This window comes from Loxodonta africana, chromosome 1, assembly GCF_030014295.1.
Source record: "Loxodonta africana isolate mLoxAfr1 chromosome 1, mLoxAfr1.hap2, whole genome shotgun sequence".
Classification (NCBI taxonomy): Eukaryota; Metazoa; Chordata; class Mammalia; order Proboscidea; family Elephantidae; genus Loxodonta; species Loxodonta africana.
In genome coordinates, this window is record NC_087342.1 from 65431401 (window position 1) to 65451478 (window position 20078).

The 20078-nt window shown below is 42.9% G+C and overlaps 1 protein-coding gene across 3 annotated transcripts in view; it reads left to right on the forward strand.

Moving 5' to 3' along the window:
• Positions 1–19396, forward strand: part of CDKAL1 (CDK5 regulatory subunit associated protein 1 like 1) — a 764092-nt gene extending 744696 nt beyond the window's left edge. The window contains exon 15 of one of the 3 annotated variants that reach the window (XM_064281331.1): positions 15784–17012. In XM_064281331.1, coding sequence (XP_064137401.1) covers positions 15784–15975 — 192 coding nt within the window. In that variant the 3' untranslated portion in view covers positions 15976–17012. Of the gene's footprint in view, positions 1–15783 lie in introns of all 3 variants that reach the window. The other 2 variants (XM_010596186.3, XM_023555762.2) reach the window with 2 other exon arrangements.
• The last annotated feature ends 682 nt before the right edge of the window (positions 19397–20078 follow it).

Consider the following 20078-nt stretch of genomic DNA (forward strand, 5'->3'; position numbering starts at 1 on the left):
TATGAGACTGTTTGAGACAGAACAAAGCACCTGCTGTCTCCTTTATTCATTTTATGCAGTTCATGGAGCTCAATGATGCTAAAAACATACTTCCAGTGTCGTTGAAATGATATTTAGAACAAGTGAGAGAGTTTCCTTGTAATAACAATTAACATAACACATGGCTTCATTTAAAACACAAACCAAACATCTGCCAATACACTCTCATGGTTACCTAGTTGGAAGAAACTCTTAGGAGTAATTATTTTGAGTTGAATTGATTACTTAGAGATTATATTTAATACACCCAGTTGTTATGTTCAGCACCATCCTAGTTCACAGTTTCCTGTGCGCACTCCATGGAATGAGGATGGTTTCAGTTGTGGCTTAAGGAATTACCCAAAGAACTTCATCATCTGTAAAGCATCTTGACCCACTTCACTTCTTCTTTCTTCAGCTTTGCCACAACTGTGGAGCCCCTTTAGTTTGTACTAATGCTTGTCTCCAGAGCCCTGGTGGCATAGTGGTGAGGAGTTGGGCTGCTAACCAAAAGGCTGGCAGTTTGAATCCACCAGCTGCTCCTTGCAAACCCTGTGGAGCCGTTCTCTGTCCTATAGGGCCACTATGAGTCAGAATGCCTATCTCCAGCCAGTCATTTGAAATAGAGGAGCTCAGATTTCTGCCACTCATAAATATTGTGATTACAGGCTTCAGAGTTCTAAGTTGCTTCTTTGTGCCAAGGCCTGCTGTGTGAGTGTGTGTGTGTGTCTGCGTCTGCTTGTCCGTACATCTGTGGATGATATTTAGTAAGTAATTCCTGGGGTCCTAGATCTTAGGGAGACTTACATGACAGGTTCTAGAGTAATTTTCAAACTTTGCCTGAGTAAATAAATATCTTGGGTTTTCATTAAATGTGGCTAGTAAGAGAACCTTTTTGATGTTTCTTCTCTCTCTGGAGAAAAAAAAAAAAGAAACAACAATGAGGAAGAATTAAAATAACTATCTCTAGATGTGTTGCCAGACAGACCCCTGATAGCATACCTTTTTGGCAAAGTTTGTAACCTCTAATTTTTTGTGGAAATAAAGAGAATATAAACAAATGACAATGCACCATTCATGGCAAGGATTTGTATACTGTGTTATGTTCTAGAACGGATTCTTCTATCCTACACACCCCCTTCTTTTGGTAAGTGTAACAGGCCAAGGATTAGGAGGGTATAAGCTCATTTGAATGGACAGCCAAAACATCTGGTGCTAAGTGAAAGAAAGATGAAGGAGATTATAGAACAATGAAGGTATTCAGCTGGAAGCCTACAAACTGAAGTGGTGAGAATGCATTAGAAAGATTGAGCAACTACCTTTCTTCATTCTTCTGCTCAGGGCTGGATGCTGCAGCTTGCATTAGGGATGCTTCCATTAAGAGGTGCTTCCTTAAATTAAAATGCAGTTTTGATCCAGGTAGTCTTCTGATATGAAGATGATTTTTAAAAATAATATTGTATTTTCAGTGAAAGTTTGCACAGCAAGTCAGGTTCCCATTTGACAATTTCTATACAAATTGTTCAGTGACCTTAGTTACCTCTGTCACAATGTGTCAACGTTCTCTTTAATTGTTGGGGTTGTTCCCGTTCCAGTAGTCTAGTTTCCCTGCCCCCTTCCCTTCTCGTTAGACTGATGTTGACCTTTCGGTCTCATATAGGTGGTTTTGTAATGGAGATATGAAGAGAATTTTGTATTCAAAGCAAATGTTCCCAAATCAGGAGATTTTGAGGGGTTTTTTTGTTTTGTTTTGTTTTGTTTTGTTTTTTGATAACATGCTATACTGTATAATGTGTATTTTAAGGTGGTTTCCTTGCGTGGACCACATATTTGGTTTCAGTAGATTTCCTGCATAGTCCATATGTTCAGGCTTGGTGGTGGAAAAAAACGATTCTAAACTCAAATGTATCTTGAGATGTGAGCTATCGAACACTTTTTTCTTCATCCCTGCTCTCTTGCCCTTGAAGCTCTAAGAGGGCCTCTGAGCCATGAGGAGAATTTACACATAAGAAATGTTTTGAATCCATTAAAAGAAGTTCAGAGCTTAAGAGTTGTTTTCATATCTCTTGCGTCAGATGAAATAGGATCTTAGTAATTAGGTGATGGGCAGACGCCGAGCTTTGTTTTTTGACACGATGATCTCTTTCTTTCATTTGGCGCAGTACAAGTCTGAGGGTCAGCCATCTTGAAAGAGAGGGATCAGGGACCGGGCAGGGGGACATCAGATCTATTCCTTTGGTGGATGTCAAGGCAAAATCATTCCAAATATAATCTGAAATGCATTTCCTAATTTAATAAATTTAATAATTTGTCTTCTGCCTTATTAGCAAAGCCTGTGTTTATTCAGCTATTACCAAAGTAAGATTAAAAAAAAAAGAGAACCATCTCTGATATAAAGACTAGAGTGATTTTTCTGTGTGTGGTCAAGATGAAAATTTCTTCTTCACAATTTTAACAACCCGATAGCAATGATGCGCTTGGGTTGAGGAGGGGAGAGAAAAATTACATAACAGTGATGTCTAATTTAGAATTGCTTCTGCCCAAAAGTGATACAGAAAGGCCAACAGGACCATGCTGTCCTTGTGTGGCTATGTGAGAGAGGTTGTAAAATACCCATTTCTCCCACATACACGAAAAGCATAGCTAATTCCAATGCTAATTTTGTCAACCCTATTATATGCCAGCATGCCTATAAGGCTTGTGGGCTATGCAGATAAAACATTTTTCAACCTAGATTTGAAGAACTGGAAAATACTAACATCTTCGGTTGGAGATAACGGGGCATTCCTAATTAAAGCATATTAAGATGCTCCCAATTTGGGGAACGTCTCGAAGAATAGTGGAGAAGGGTAACTTGGTACACTTAACCCACTGTCTGTCCTGATATCTGGTAAGGACAGGAAGCCCAGGGACAGAGTTGTCAGTGAGTCATGGAAGGGAGCTGGCACGTGGAATATGGCTACAGGGCCTGGCAACACCTGCAGGTGTCAGGGACAGAAGAACTCATTTAGAAGCTGTACTGCAAGATGGGAAGACAGGTGGCAACTCTCTTACAGGGATATCTTTTATTTGAGCAGAACCAGACCAACTGTTCCTCATTAAAACTCATTTCGCAACATGTTCTAATGTGAGTGGATCAAGTGCGTATGCGTGTTCAGAGAAAACTCAGCAGTGTGCCATCTACAGGTCACGTTCAAAATAGCTCAGAACAGCAAAGACAGGTAGCATGGAATGGCTCTGCCTAACCTGAGGCTAGCTCTCTTCCCATGGCCTTCTCTAGGGACAAATGAAATACCACAATTCCCTCCATAAGACGCAATGTCAAGTAGATAAAGTCGGCTTGAATCTCTATCCTGATGGGCATTTTAGTTGTTATACCATGCCTTGTTTTCCTCGTTTCTTTATACTGAGTTATAAATGCACCTCTGTTGTGTTGCCACCAGGGCTTTGCTTAGTACGAATAAAGCCAAGTTGTTCATCTACCTTACTATTTACACCTATTATCCGTAAGTTTGGGAGCCCTGGTGGCGCAATGGTTAAGCACTCAACTGCTAACTGAAAGGTTGGTGATTTAAACCTACACGGTCGGTGGCTCTGTCAGAGCAGGACCTGGCGATCTGCATCTGTAAAGATTAAAAACCAAAACCAAACCCATCGCCATCAAGTCGATTCCAACTCATAGTGACCCTATAGGACAGAGTAAAACTGCCCCATAGGGTTTCCAAGGAGCGCCTGGTGGATTCGAACTGCTGACCTTTTGTTAGCAGCCATAGCTCTTAACCACTACACCACCAGGGTATCCCCTGTAAAGATTACAACCTAGAAAACCCCCATGGGGCAGTTCAACTCTAGGGGAAGGCTTTCTTTCTGTGTCAGCTCTGGAAGAAGGTCCTTGTCTCTTCAGCTTCTGCTTCCTGGTTCTTTGGAGATCTCCATGTGTCTTGGCACCTGTCTTACCCCATCTCTGCTCATTTGCTTGTTTATTTAATCTCTTTTATAGCACAGAAGAGATTGACTCAAGACACACCCTACACTAATCTTATCTCATTAACATAACAAAGACAGCCCATTCCCAAGTGGAATTTATAACCACAGGCATAGATGTTAGGATTTACAACACATATTTTTGGAGGACACAATTTAATTAATAACACTCCACCCACCCTTTAGCCCCCCCAAAATTCATGTCATTGCCATATGCAAAACACATTCACCCCATCACATCATCCCAAAAGTCTTAAATCAACTCCAAGTCCAAAATCTCATCTTCTGAGTCATCTAAATCAAATATGGGTGAAACTTGAGGCATATTCCATCCTGGGGCAAAATTCCTCTTCATCTGTGAACCTGTGAAATCTAGAATACAAGTTATCTGCTTCCAGAGTACAATGGTGAACAGGTACAAGGTAGATATTTCTATCAGAAATGGGAGAAATTGGAGGGAAAGAAAGGATAACAGCACAAGGCAAGTCCAAAACCCAGCAGAACAATTTACATTAACTCTCAAGGCTTAGAAGTAATCCTGTGTTCTTTAGAACCACCTGGGCAGTGGCCACAACCGCCAGACTCTGGGTGTTGGCCACGCCCTCTGGATTCTGGGTAGAGGCCCCTCAGCCCTGGGCTTCAGCTCCATCTTCCAGGCCCACTGGGACAGCAACTCTGCTCCCTTCACTTTGGGTGGCCCCATTCTCCTAGTCCATCTGAGTGGCAACTTTACCCCCTTGGCCCCAGCAGGCCCTATTCCTCTGCGTCTTGGGCATGGCAGCCCTGCCCCCTCAGCTTCGGGCAGCAGACCCTTCTCCCTGGCATACCTTAACAGCAGCCCCACACTGTGGAACTGAATCTTTGAAACCTAGGAGGCTGTGGCCCCACCCTTTGAGATCCAGGAGACCATAGTCCCACTCTTTGAAACTGAGAAGGCCCTGCTTTCTGTGCTCCTTCCAAGAGTTTTGCTCATCTCTAAGCTGCTCCAGGGATGGTCCTTTTCTTTTCTTGGAGGACAACAGGCATAACTCCTTTGGCCCATTTCCTGCCTGTAGAATTCCAAGAGGGAGGTAGCATTCTTTCCTTTTGTTCTTTCTCTGTCCTCTTAAGTCTAAGCTGATAGGTTTTTTCCTGTGGTAGTTGGTTAGATCCATCAGTCACAGGCTTAATCTCTTTAACAAAAGATTGTATAGCTTCATCCTTGGTGAACATTCTAGGCTTTTACTATCAGGCACTTAAAACTCTTCCAGCCCCTACCCATTACCCAATTTCAAAATTGTTTCCGCATTTTAGGTATCTGTTAGAGCAGCACCCCACTCTCTCAGTACCAAATTCTGTCTTAGTTATCTAGTGCTGCTGTAACAGAAATACCACAAGTGGGTGGCTTTTACAAACAAATTTATTTTCTCACAGTTTGGGAGACTAGAAGTCCAAATTCAGGGTGCTGGCTTTAGGGGAAGGCGTTCTTTCTCTGTTGGCTTTGGAAGAAGGTCCTTGTCTCTTTAGCTTCTGCTTTCTGGTTTCTTGGAGATCTCCATGTGTCTTGGCATCTATCTTATCCCACCTCTGCTCACTCACTTGCTTATTTAATCTCTTTTATATCTTAAAAGAGGTTGACTCAAGACACACCCTACACTAATCCTGTTTCAGTAACATAAAAAGATAGCCTATTCCCAAAGGGGATTATAACCACAGGCATAGAGGTTAGAATTTACAACACATATTTTGTGGGGGCGAGATTGAATCAATGACAGTACCTAACAACAACCTATAAGTTTGGAGTCCCTGGGTGGCAGAAACAGCTAAGTGTCCAGCTACTAACCAAAAGGTAGTTCAACTCCACTCAAAGGCACCTCAGAAGAAAGGCTTGGCAATCAACTTCTGAAAGACCACAGATATTGAAAACTCTGTGGAACGAAGTTCTGTGAAACACATGGGCTTACAAGCCATGAGTTGGAATCAACTTGACGGCAACTGGTTTTATCCGTAAGTTGGGCAAGTGACTCAAAGACCTGGTTACCGATAGTAACTACTTCACTGGGGAGGATTAAACAAGAGGATGTATGTAAAGTGCTTAGAACCCTGCCTGGTACATAATGAATGCTCGATAAATATCACTTCTTCTACTTACTATGTTTACATACAGTTCTCCATTTTTCTTGCTTCATTCTTATGCTTTTGATTCTATGGCCATATTTCATGCTATAATTCATAAATGTTTTTGATGAGAAGGAGGAAGAACAGGAAGAAAAGGCCTCTGAACAGCACTGACTTCCTTCCATTGGAAGCTGAAACCCATCCAACTTACAAGAAAAGGATACTTGCAACTATATGAAAATATGAATATAAAATACAAAGGAACAAGTGAGAATGCAAATATCTACTCAGAAAACATTGGTTGACCACCTTCTAAATGCCATTTCCTCCATGTCTCCATCTCTTTTGGTAGAAGGATCTCTAATTAGAACAAATTTGGGATGCCTTTTTTTAGAGATCCATTTTCTCTCCATGTTGGGTAGTTTGCTAGCAGCTGGCTCACCAGGTCTGAGTGAGCCCAATGAAAGGAAAGGTCTTTGCAGAAGCTGAGTCCTGGAGGCCCCCTGACTTCCAAGGCTGTTTCTTCCACTAGGAAGCTCGATTATCAGCCAGGCATACAGTCATCTAGATATGCCCATCCCCTTTGCCTGTAAACGTGCAGGCATGTTCTGTGATACAACTGGTCCAGTTGTGCCTGAACTGAGCATACCTTCTGGTAGGATGATGAGAGCTTGGGGAACCACATATACCATGTGTAGTAGGCAGAGGAATGCCCCCCAAAGATGTCCATGTTCTAATTCCCAGCACCTATGAATATGAACCTTACATAGCAAAGGGGACATAGAAGGTGTGGGTAAGTTAAGGATTTTGAGATGGGGAGATTATCCTGGATTATGCAAGTAGGCCCAGTGTTATCACACAAACAAAACCAGTTGTCATCAAGTCACCTCCAATTCATGGCAATCCCATATCTCATTTAAGCCCTTTGGAGAGTAAAGGCAGCCCCTATGCAATGTGCTGCCTTCACAAGTTTTACTGAAGACCACTTGGAGCAGAACACAGACCAGACATTTATTACATTTATTACACACAGAATAAACAGGACAATGATGAGTAGAACAGCATACATCATCATCAGCCAAGATTCCCCAAACTTAGGATCCCATCCCAGGGTAATGTTAGATCGCATCCAAGCGTGCCCCACTTCACGGCTTGGGAGGAGAATGCCTAAGGCCCTCTCTCCTAGAGTTAAATACTAACATGACAGCCATGTCTGTGTGCCAAATAGCATGTACAGAGAACAAGGAGGGGAAAGAGGGTAATAAAAAGGGGTAATAAAAGGTAAAACGGGGTAATAAAAGTAGAAAGTCCCCTACAGGCAATGGACATCATTTATTATCCCTGCTGAGGGTGGGTGACCATCTCCTGATGGCTATTCTAGATTTTGCTGGCGTCAGGAGCAGTTCTTCTCTTTTACCCCACTAAGATAGCTTAACAGAGTTCTGGGTTTCTTCAGAAGGCAATCATCTTCCCCTAAGGCCCATACTTTACTTTGTGACCATTAGTAGCTATTATGTCCATTAGCAGCTAGGGAGACGGTGAGCGAGATACAGCACACTGGTGCACTCAGCGTGCCACACTGAAGAAGCTCTCGCCCAGGATTGTGCAGGAGATAGGAGTAAGCATAAGTGGGATAAGTGCTGTGATGAGGGGCCCCCAGCAGGTGTAGCTGGCCCACTGAGGAGGAGCACCTGGGCCATTGTGTGTGGAGGGTGGGTACAGTTGTTGAGATTTTCCTTAAGAAGATCATGTTTGAGTTGAGACCTGAGAAAATCATAACAAAAGGAGGCACAGGGCAGACAGTGGCCAGAGGGAAGATAGCTCTTTCAGGCCGAGAACAGAACAAGGGCAAAGAGGAAATAAAAGCGTTTTTTTTTTTTTCTTTCTAGTTTCCTTGAACACAGCATTAGATATTGGTAGAAAAAAGCAGATGTGAAAATGGGCCCCTGGCACAACTATCAGGTGAATCCCTCCTTATAAATTGTGGGATCCAGATTTCTCTTCTTATAAGATCATTTTGGAGTCTCAGTATGGTGTAGAAAACCCTGGCGGCGTAGTAGTTAAGTGCTACGGCTGCTAACCAAAGGGTCGGCACTGTGAATCCAGGTGCTCCTTGGAAACTCTATGGGGCAGTTCTGCTCTGTCCTATAGGGTCGCTATGAGTCGGAATTGACTCGATGGCACTGGGTTTGGTCTTTTTGGTTTGGTGTGGTGTAAACGGTTAATGAACTCAGCTGCCATCTGAAAGTTTGGCAGTTCAAATCCACCCAGAGGCACCTTGGAAGAAAGCCCTACTGATCTACTTCCAAAAAATCAGCCATTGAGAACACTATAGAGCACTGTTGTACTCTGACACATGCAAGGCTGCCATGAGTTGGAGTTGACTAGATGGCAACGATGGTACAGGAGGCTCACCACACAGACTGAGAGCACAAGGAATGAGATGTGCTGACTTCATGGTAGACATGGCTTCTCCTTGGTGGGTTATGACTTGTGAAGAGTATCCGGGACAGGACAGCACCTCAGTACTATTGGTAAGTGGGAGGCTCTGGGCCTCTCGATCTTCCAAGCCCCACTCCTTCCCTGATGTAGTGAAAACAGCAGCCATTTATTGTAAACCTTTTGTCTCCCAGGCGCTCTGCCTGGGCTCTGGCTATATTATTTCTAATCCTTTTCAGTATATTACCTCTAATCCTTTCAGCAACATTTTAAAATAGATGTTGTTATTCCCATTTCACAGAACAGGTAACTAGACTTAGAGAGCTTAAACCACAAAGCTGAGAAATTTCTGAACTTGGATCCAGGTCCTGGTCTGCCCGAAATCAAAATCCATGCTCATCCATTACACCGTGTGCCTCCTAGTAATATGTGCAGGGAACAAAAACAGCATGTGTCAACTAGTCATATTTGAAAGGCAAGTAAAATTATGACTTTGAAATTTTGCAAGAAGAATATCTGAGGCAGTTTGTGTATCCCATTAGAACCACAAAATACCATGGAATCAGTTAATTTGAGTTTTAAATGTTCAAGACTCTTAATACTTATATCTCATGTAATCCTCATAACAACTCTGTATTGTAAGAATACTAATAATATCTCCATTTTACAGATGAGGAAATGGAGGCAATGAGAGGATAAATGATTTTCCCAAGATTACTCAGCTGGAGCAGAGATTTGAGCCCAGGCAGTCGGACCCCAGAGCCAGAGCACTTACTGCGTCCTAAAACCAACCCCATTTGTGTCTGTGTCTTTAAGTGTGGTTGTGTTAAAGACTCTCTTTCCCTCCCACAAACACATGTATAACAGTTAGAGGAGGCGCAAGTTAGAGATAGTCTTGTTATTGTCCCACATGTCTTTCTTTCTTTGAATCCTGACCCCTAAAGTTTCTGAACATGAGGGAAAGGTTGTTTGCTGTGTTGTTTTCTTTGTTTTTTGGGTAGGGGTGGGAAGGTGCATGTATTTGGTTCTGCTTTAACAGATTTATTATTTGGATAGGATTTGATTAGATACACTTTTGAAAATTAGTAGAATAGGTTTAAGAATTAACAAGTAAGTGTATTTAGGAGTTAAGGTAGCAGTGAGATTTACAAAGGGGGTAAAAAAGCCTGTATCGATCAAAGTTAACACAGAGTGCCTGATGGGAATTCTCAGTGTGTCCTTCGCCTGTTGTAATTGGATAAATACACGGATTTTTCGATTGGACCAAGATTATAGCCAGCCTTGTTTCAAATTTCTGTCTTGAAAAAATGAATGTCTAAGTCGAATTTGATTTCTTAAAAATTATGGGTCTGGCAGCTGACATTTGGTTAGTTTTAATATGTAATAAATTTTCTCATATTTGGTGCATTATAGTTTGGGAGATGCCAGTGCATTTTGGAACTTCCGGGAATAATAACTTTGATAATATTTTAAGAGATTTAGGAAAGGTTTGAGCCTCTGTTTACTATTCAGAGGTATTGACTCTAGTAAATTTTCCTCTAACGTCAGTTATATGCATTGCTTTGTGTGTGTGTGTGTTGACTTTTATTTAACTAGTGATTATTTTTCATCATTTCACCCATAAGCACTTTTTATGCTACATTATTTTCTGTTTATGGACCCAGCTCCTAACTGTGAAAATCTTCCCGAGTACATGTCTGAGCATCTCGGACTTTATGAGATCATAAAGTCCTTGCACTTACAAACTAATTTCCCTTTGGTACCCCATGCCATCAAGTCAATTCTGGCTCACAGTGACCCTACTGGACAGAATAGAACTAACTGCCTTATAGGGTTTCTAAGGCTGTAGTCTTTATGAGAGCAAACTGCCATATCTTTCTCCCACAGAGTGGCTGGTGGTTTCGAACTGCTGACCTTTTGGTTTGGAGCCAAGCACTTAACCACTGGGCCACCAGGGCTCATTAAACTGTGCAAAGTTAGTTGACTACTGATTACTGTGTCATCTGAGAAACTTTTTTTAAAATCTCATGTAAACACAGTATCATCAAACTCCTTCACACTCCTTTAATCAAGATCTTGATTTAGTAAAAAGGGAAGGTATTAAAAGAAGCACAGTGCCATAGAGCCAGGCTATGTTTTCCTTCTCCTGCTGTGTGGTCAAGCTTCCACCTTGATCTTAGAGAAAGTGGCAGGTCAGGCGGGCTTCTTAAGGCTACATATTCCAGGCTCAGCGCCAAAATGCTTTTAAAGGCTCAGTTATACTCAGATGGGTTAAATGTTTGAAGAGTGGAGAGAAAAAGTGAATCCCCAAAGACGAATGACTAAGAGCTCAGTTGAAAACAACCACAGATGGTGATTTTGTAGGTAGCGTTTATATTCTGAGGAGGTCCTGGTAGGTGCAAACAGTTATGCGTTCAATTACTAACCTAAAGGTTCGTGGTTTGAACCCCCTCAGAGGGGTTCAAACAAAAACCCTCACAACTGGACCAATAAGCAACATCATGATAAATGGAGAAAAGACTGAAGTTGTCAAGGATTTCATTTTACTTGGATCCACAATCAACACCCATGAAAGCTGCAGTCAGGAAATCAAAGGGTGCATTGCATTGGGCAAATCTGCTGCAAAAGATCTCTTTAAAGTGTTGAAAAGCAAAGACGTCCCCTTGAAGACTATGGTGCACCTTACCCAAGCCATGGTGTTTTCAGCTGCCTCATATGCATGTGAAAGCTGGACAATGAATAAGGAAGACCAAAGAATTGATGCCTTTGAATTGTGGCGTTGGAGAAGAATATTGAATATACCATGGACTGCCAAAAGAATGAACAAATCTGTCTTGGAAGAAATACAACTAGAATACTCTGTAGAGGCAAAGATGGTGAGACCATGTCTCACATACTTTGGACATGTTATCAGGAGGGACCACTCTCTGGAGAAGGACATCATGCTTAGTGAAGTAGAGGGTCAGCGAAGAAGAGGAAGACCCTCAATGAGGTGGATTGACACAGTGGCTGCAACAGTGGGCTTTAGCATAATAACAATTGTGAGGGCAGTGCAGGACCAGGCAGTTTTCGGTCTGTTGTACATAGGGTTATTATGAGTCGGAACTGTCTCGACAGCACCTAACAACAACAGAGGTGCCTCAGAAGAAAAGCCTGGTGACGTGTTTCTGAAAGTCACAGATTTGGAAACCTCATAGAGCACAGTTCTACTCTGACACACGTGAGGTTGCCGTGAGTCAGAATTGACTTGATGGCAACTGGTTTGGTTTTTATATTTTCAGCACAATTCTGTGGCAAATGGTTGGAGAGGGAAAAAGATTGTTAAAATGTCATCAAAAGTCAAGGATTTGTTTTCAGATACCTGTGCAGCAGCTTCGTGAAGTAGAATGTATTATAAACTCAACTGAAACCTCAATGCCTTAAGACTTAAAAGTCCTGCCCAGCGGAGCCTGGTCCTTGGCCTGGGGCCACTAACCAGTCAGTGGCAGCTTCTTGAATTGTAGCCACAGAACCTAGGACAAGCTTTCTTAACTGGGGGTGGAGACGGAGAAGGATTTTCCCTAAAGCTTGGGAGCTTAAGTTTCAGAGCCCCTTCCTTTGATGGTCCCCTTCAAGGCCCTGCACCTAATTTTGTATTCATAATTTTTTTTTTCTTATGGAGTTGTTGTTAGTTGCCATGGAGTCAGCTCCAACGCCTGGTGATCCCATGTACAACAGAACCAAATGTTGCCTGGTCCTGTGCCATCTTCACAACTATTGGCATGCTCAAGTCCATTGTGGTGGCCACAGTGTATTTTGAGTGCCTTCCAACCTGAGGGGTTTGTCCTCCAGCACTATATCAGACAATATTCTGTTGTGATCCATAGGGTTTTCATTGGCTAATTTTTGGAAGTAAATTCCAGGCCTTTCTTCCTAGTCTGTCTTAGTCTAGAAGCTCTACTGAAACCTGTCCACCACGCTTGACCCTGCTGGTGTTTGAAATATGATGGCGTAGCTTCCAGCATTATAGCAACATGGAAGTCACCACAGTATGACAAACTGACAGTTGGGTGGTGGTTCTTAAGGAAACCAAAAACACCAAACCCATTGCCATTGAGTCAATTCCAACTCATAATGACCCTATAGGACAGAGTAGAGCTGCCCCACAGGATTTCCAAGGGGCTGCTGATGGATTCAAACTGCCGACCTTTTGGTTAGCAGTAGAAAGCTTAACCACTGTGCCACCAGGGCTCTTAAAGAGGGTCTCCTCAAATTGTATAAACTTCAGACCCCACAAAACATGAATCCGCTCTTGTGTAAGCGTGTTTGTGAACCTCCTGAAGGAATATGCAGCAGTTTGGATGTAGCTATGTGCATCTGGGCACCTCCCCATATTTCTAGGGAAGAAGTCTATAGCTTTCATTACTTCTCAAAGCTATCTGTGACTCAAAAAGGTTAAGGAGCTCTGGCCTAGGAAAAATTGACCAGCCACTTAGCGTGGTCTTGTGAACTCAAACTTATGAAGTGATGGCTTAATTACTAGAGGCAGCAGCTTATGGCTCAAGTAGAATATTGCTCTCAATACATCTCGAAACACTTAGATCATCAAAGATGTAGGTAGGCGCCTTCTTGGTCAGCTAGAAATCTCATCTAGAATACATACCCTCGTATTCATTCATTCACTCTTTCATCCCTTGGCACTTACTGAGTACCTGCCATATACCTGCAGCTATGCTAGGCTCCAAGAGTTCAGAGATGAATTAGGCAGCATCTCTGCTCTTGAGGAACTCACATAGCTTCTGTGAAGTCCTTCTTTCAGCTGAAGAAGGACTCTGCATGCTTTTCTGGGTTGACAAATATGTGCCATCCTTGGGACCTTCGGGTTATTTTTAATCAATTAAAAGGGAAAGCTTGTCAACGTATTCCCAGCTCTAGAAACTCACCCAAAGACCAGTCTTACCAGAGAGCTGTCTCCTGGGGGCTGGGGCAGGTTTTGGTGCTCCACTGAGCTCCTGGCATTGCTGCCCCCTGCTTCGAAGAAGATGGCTCCCTTCTGTCCAGCTGTGTTCCTCTTTGTTAAGGACTCAGAGTGCAGGGAGAACAGCAGCGTGGTAGCCCAGAGACCTGAGGAGCACAGAACTAAATGATGGTTTGACTCACTGAGGTTGAGAGATTTATCCTTGTGGTTAACAGCTTTATTAATTTTGCAGTTAGTCTCCTACAGACAAAGCAAGAATTCTTCCACATCTATTACATGTAAATATTAGCCAGTGGAAATTGGCTTGTAGAAGTTATTTTCATTTTCCCATTTCTGTTCTTTTTACCTTTCATTACCCACTCATCTGAACACAAATCCTGTTGATTCTACATCACAAACCTTTTATTCCTTCCTTTCTACCTCTTCTGCCATCATCTTAACATAAGTCCTTATTAGCTCCCATCTCAATTATTGTCACAACTTTCCTCTGGATTCTCTAATACCCTCTCCCTCTGAATTCACACTACACATTCTTGTTACAGTTCCCTTTGTAAACACAGTTCCTGGGCTTTTACCATGCATGGTCAGATACGGTTTCCCACACAGAACCCAAAGGTGCCATCAGGACTCTGTCCTCAAGGAGATTGTTAAAGAGCTTGAACAGGAAGTATAAGCAATGTAAAATGGGAGGTCAGAGATACTTTGTGCTCCTATCCCAATCTACAAGAAGTAGATTTCTTGTCCTTCTACACACATGTGCTGTACTTACTCCTCCCCCATTGTTGCTTCCAGCCAGAATTTCTCACTTGGCTGTTCCCCATCCCTGCCTCCATCTTTCAGAATGTTACTCAGGTTTCAGCAGGGGATTGCCATGTTATATGAGGAGGCACAAATTCTAAAGCCAGTACCTAAAGTGAAAATCTTATAATGGAATAAAAATTTCACCTTGAAACACAAGAACCACCTTGAGAGCAGTCAGGTGTTCCTCTATAAGAAGAAGAATCTGAAGAAGCAGTGCAGTCATGTCTTCTAGCTCCTTGTGTTCTCTCCAAGTGGGCTTTCCCGACCTTCTCCTTGTCATGACACAGAAAGAAAATGATAGTATCGATATGGCACACCAAAATAATTGGAGGGAGGTGCCTGTAGGGAGTGGGCCCCTCTAGCCACCTAGACCCTTCCAGGCTCCCTTGAAGGCACCCCTTTTGCAGCCATGCACCAGATGGGAATCTCTGTCCTGGGGGATGCATTTGTTGAATAAAATGATGGGGAGAACGACCACCCTTGTTCCATGCATTTTTCTCAGGCATTCTTTTTCTGAGTACATATGTTTGTATTTCTAAAAGTAATATACATTTGAGATATGATTCCACTCTACACAAATTCTGTCCTCCAGGAATTCTGCCTTGATACTCCATAAGCAGTGCTTGTTTGTGTCTCTCTTAGATAAAGTAGGTAGGTGGGTGGGCGGGTGGATGGACGGATGGATATGGATGGATGGATGTGGGTGGGTGGGTGGATGGACGGACAGACGGATGGACAGATGGATGGATATGGATGGATGGATATGGGTGGGTGGGTGGGTGGGTGGGTGGATGCCATCAAGTCAACTTTGACTTATGGTGACCTTATGTACAACAGAACAATGGACTGCATTCTTCTCACAATCGCCAGCATGTTGGAGCTCATCACTGCAGCTGTTGCACCACTCCGTCTCACTGAGGGTCTCTCTTGCCCTCGTTGGCCCTCTACCTCACCCAGCATGATCTTCCTCTAGCGATTGATCCCTCCTGATCACTTGTCCAAAACGAGGAGCCAGACAGTTTTCTGTTGTGACCCATAAGGTTTTCATGGGCTGATTTTTGGAAGTAGATCTATCTCTAGGACTTTCTACTTAGTTTAAATCTGGAAGCTCTGCCAAAACCTTTCCACCATGAGTGACCCTGCTGGTATTTGAAATACTGGTGGCATAGCTTCTGGCATCACAACAACATGCAAGCCACCACAGTAAAACAAAGCAGCAGATGGATGGTGGTTCTCTCTCTCAAATAGTACATGTATAATCCATCTAAAATCGTTGAAACTGGACTGACCTTTCAGGGAAAGAAACTCTGACTCATTCATACCTAACTGGGGGCCACCTGGCCCATGATAGATGTTTGGATATGCCTATGTTGAAGGAGTAGGTAATGGTAGCTCATTCTAGAAGCCTGTTACTTGGTTGATATCACAATAAGGCTCTTCTGCATCTTAAAATTAATTTTGTTCCCTCTGTCTTTCTGTCCTTATAGGAATTCATAAATAGGTGTGGGAATCACTTGAGTTCACTCTCCCACACCTCTGCTGCCATTCAGCGGGATTCGGTGAGTTCCAGAACGGTGCTGCTGATGCAGAGGCTACAGGAGGAATGCATACTGAAGATCTCTGTGGGCCTGGCTCTGTTGGCTCTTCTTTTTGCTTTCTTTGTGAAGGTCTATAATTAGAACACAACTGAATGAAGCACCTGTGAAGAATAACTTTCTAATTAAAATCTTCATTGAGCAGGAAAGCAACCACGTCAACTCTCAAAGGGCAATCATTTGTACTGGTCCCACTGCCTTCTCTTCAGCCACACTTTTTAATGAGGCTCACCCTGTCTCACATTGAATTGGACCCATTGGTTATTTGACCTAAAACCTAATAGCAGCTGCCATGGCATATCTTTTCAATTAAGCTCTTTTTAGTTTATTTTCAGCAAGAAAGTGCAAGTGGTTGCTTTTTTTTTTTTAAGTCTCAGCCTTCAAGTCAGAACCTAATTTGTAAAGTGGCTGTGGTCATCTTTATTTGTGTGGGAAGAATTTTGCATCTTTAATAAACGTTTTTAAATGTCTTCTTTCTCTTTATGCTTTGGTGTCGGAGTCACAATGCAAAATGCCTGAGAAAGTTTTCACAGCAGATGTGTGTGTTCCTGAAAGTTTAAATAGAAACCTATTCTGGGAACTCGAATCCTGTTGGAATGTGCCGGAAGAGCCTGCCAATTAAAAGGATTCTTGGCAAGGTTTTGTGAGGTGTGAGGAATCACCCACTTGTTTAGTACCTGCCAACTTTCAGAAATCGAATTTGTCTAAAACAACCTATGCCCCTTCTCTGATGTTTTTGATCGATCAGGTCGAATGTTTTCCTTTCTACCTCACATCCTTGGCCTTTACTAAATGAAGTAATTTCTTTTGCAATAAAGGAAATTGGTGTAGTAAAGAAATCTTAGGTCTATCAGAATTTAAAAAACTATGTGGATTGTGTGTTGTTGTTAGCTGCCATTGAGTAGACCTCCGACTCATGGCAACCCCGTGCACAACTGAACAAAACACACTGCCCGTCCCGCACCATCCCTATGGTTGTGGGTCAGACCATTTTGATTCATAGGGTTTTCATGTCTGATTTTAGGAAGTAGATTGCCAGGCCTTTCGTCCTGGCCTGTCTTAGTCTGGAAGCTTGGCTGAAACCTGTTCAGCAACATGCAAGCCTCTGCTGACAAATGGGTGGTGGCTGCACATGAGATGCACTGCTTGTATTGTACAGACACAGGGAAATCAAGGAGCCCTGGTGGTGCAGTGGTTAAGCCTTCAGCTGCTTACCAAAAGGTCAACAGTTCAAATCCACCAGCCACTCTTTGGAAACCCTATGAGGCAGTTCTACTCTGTCCCGTAGGGTCAATATGAGTTGGAATCAACTTGACGGCAATGAGTTTGGTTGTTTGTTTTTTTTATGGTTACCACAGGATTTTTTTCATCTTTAAACTGACACCCCTGTTCAGCACTTCCTTTTATCTTATCATGTTTCAACCTTTTATGTGTCCTTTCAAAAATCAAACCTTTTAAATTTTGAAAAAATTTAAAATTGAATTATATCATCAGTTGGTAAATGAAAAAAAAAAACTTTAGCATCAGTACACTTCTCCCAAACCTAGTATATGCTTCTAAGAAAAAGGCACATTTACAATGCAAAGCTGCCTGTGCCCTTCAAGAGTCCCACAGCCTCATGTCTACTTGGGAGCCTCCCCTTATCTCACAGCAAGATTAGGGAGAAGTGTTGGCAGAGTATAGGAGCCTACCAGCTACCTCCTTTCTTGAGCTACCTGCAAAGCCATTTCTTTCTTAATAAACAGAATGAGTTCCAGTGTGGTACTTATTTGATGACAACCTAGCAGAGGTGAAAATACTACTCAAAGCCTAGAGTCACACTATATAGGACATAAGGAGAATTTTATACCTACAACTCACTGGAGGCTTCTTTCCTGCTTCTATTTCCTCACCCTTCCTCTCGCCCCTCATCTGTTTCTTCCCTCTTCTCTGGCTGTATGCTTTCCTCTTCTCCACTCTGCTTCCTCTAAGACAATGTTACACCCAGGTGTTCAACAGCCCCCTCACCACTGTGGTACCAATTCTCAAGGAGTGTTTCGGCTGTACAGGATGCCCCCACACACCCCAGCGGTTAAACCCATAACCCATTGCCTTCGAATCCATCCCTGCAGGACAGAGTAGAACTGCCTCATAGGGTTTCCAAGGCTGTAAGTCCTTACAGATGCAGATTATCACATCTTTATCCTGTGGAGCAGCTAGTGAGTTCAGATTGCTGACCTTTTGGTTAGTAGCCAAGCACTTAACCACAGCGCCACCAAAGCTTCCTTACCCAAGCGTTCCAAACCCATTGCTGTTGAGTCAATTCTGACTTCACAGAAACCCTATAGGACAGAGTGGAACTGCCCCATATGGTTTCCAAGGAGTGGCTTGTGGATTCAAACTGCCTGCCTTTTGGTTAGCAGCCAAAAGCTTAACTACTACACCACCAGGGCTCCACTCAAGTTGTTGTTGTTGTTAGGTGCCATCAAGTTGATTCTGACTCATAGCAACCCTAAGCACAAAAGAATGAAACACTGCCTGGTCCTGGGCCATCCTCACCATCGTTGCTATGCTTGAGCCCATTGTTGCAGCCACTGTGTCAAGCCGTTTCTTACCCTCGTTAGGCTGTAACTCCACTCTGCTCTTTAGTCTGGAAAGTTAAAAAGCCACCACCCTGCATCGGGGACTGGATCGCACATGATATCAGTCACCATATTCCTACCAATTGGTGAGGGGCATAGAAGTGGCCATGGTCTGGAAATTCTTTTTCCCATGACCTCCTGCTTGGAGGGAGAGGAAAAGGATGTGGTAGGTGCCTACAACACAGTTCTCTGTAGACAGGACTCTGGATGGACTGAGACTGAGAGCCTTGGGAGCAAGTGTGTCATCAGTAGAGCTGTTATCTTTCCAGCGTATCCCCTTTCTGGCCCTGAACTTGCCCTGCACCTTGCAAGTTAGCCATAGCAGGTGACCTCTCTGGCCAGCGAAATCTCAGCGGAAGGGGCATGTCCCCTCTTTGGGCAGACATGTTCAAGGCCAGTGTACAGTTCCCCATGTGCTCTTCCCATTGCTGTAGTGATTGTGGACACACATGTCAAGATGAAGCCTCCCTCAGCCTTGGCCCCAAGTTAATGCCATGAGCTCAGTCCCCTGCCAGCATGTGTTAGACGTGTATTGGTAAGCAAGCAATGAGCTTCTGTTGTGTTAAGCCAATGAGATTTTGGGGTTGTTACCATAGCGTAAGAATCCCTGGGTGGTGCAAACGGTTAATGTGCTCAGCTGTTAAACAAAAGATTGAAGGTTCAAGTCCACCCAGATGCACCTCAGAAGAAAGGCCTGTTTCCTAAACATCAGCTATTAAAAACCCTGTGGAGCACAGCTCTACTCTGACACAAATGGGGTCTCCATGAGTCAGAATTGACACAATGGCAACTGGTTTTATTAGAGCATATCCTTATCCATCCTGATTCATGCAGGAAGTCAGCCATGCCAGGACAGTAGGCTAGCGGGTTGTTGTGCCTCATGTTTTATTTTTTCTCTTAGTACCAGTTTCTTTTTTTTTTTTTTTTTTAATGTGGATTCTGCTCTGCTAAGAAGGAAACCAACAAAGAGATCTTTTCAGTGTTTTGGCCAAATTTTTAAAGTAAACTATTACAGTAAAACATATATAGAAAAATGTATATAAATCATAGGGGCACAGCTTGATGAATTTTCAAAAAGGGAATACACAATGTAACCAGCACCAAGAGACCTCCCTACCCCCCATGCACCTTCCCAGCCATTAACTTCATCACCCCAAAGGCAACCACTGTCCTGATTTCTGACACTGAAGGTTGGTTCTGTGTGTTTATGAACTTGATCTAAATGGAATCATCTAGTATGCACTATTTTGTCTGCTTTTTCCTGCTTGACATTGATTGTGACATGTATCATGTTGCTGTGTGCAGTGATAGTTCATTCACTTTCATTGCTGAATGGTATTCCATTGTCTGAATATACCACGTTGTATTTATCCATTTTATGTCTGAGTCGTTCCTAATTTTTCTCTATTATGAATAATGCTGCTGTAAACATTCATATACATGTGTTTTGGTACATAAATATAAGTGTTCATGTGACAAATACACATCGAGAAGTGGAGGTGCTGGGTCATGGGATCTGAATATGTTCAGCTTTAGTAGATGCTGCCAGTGATTTTCTGAAGTGGT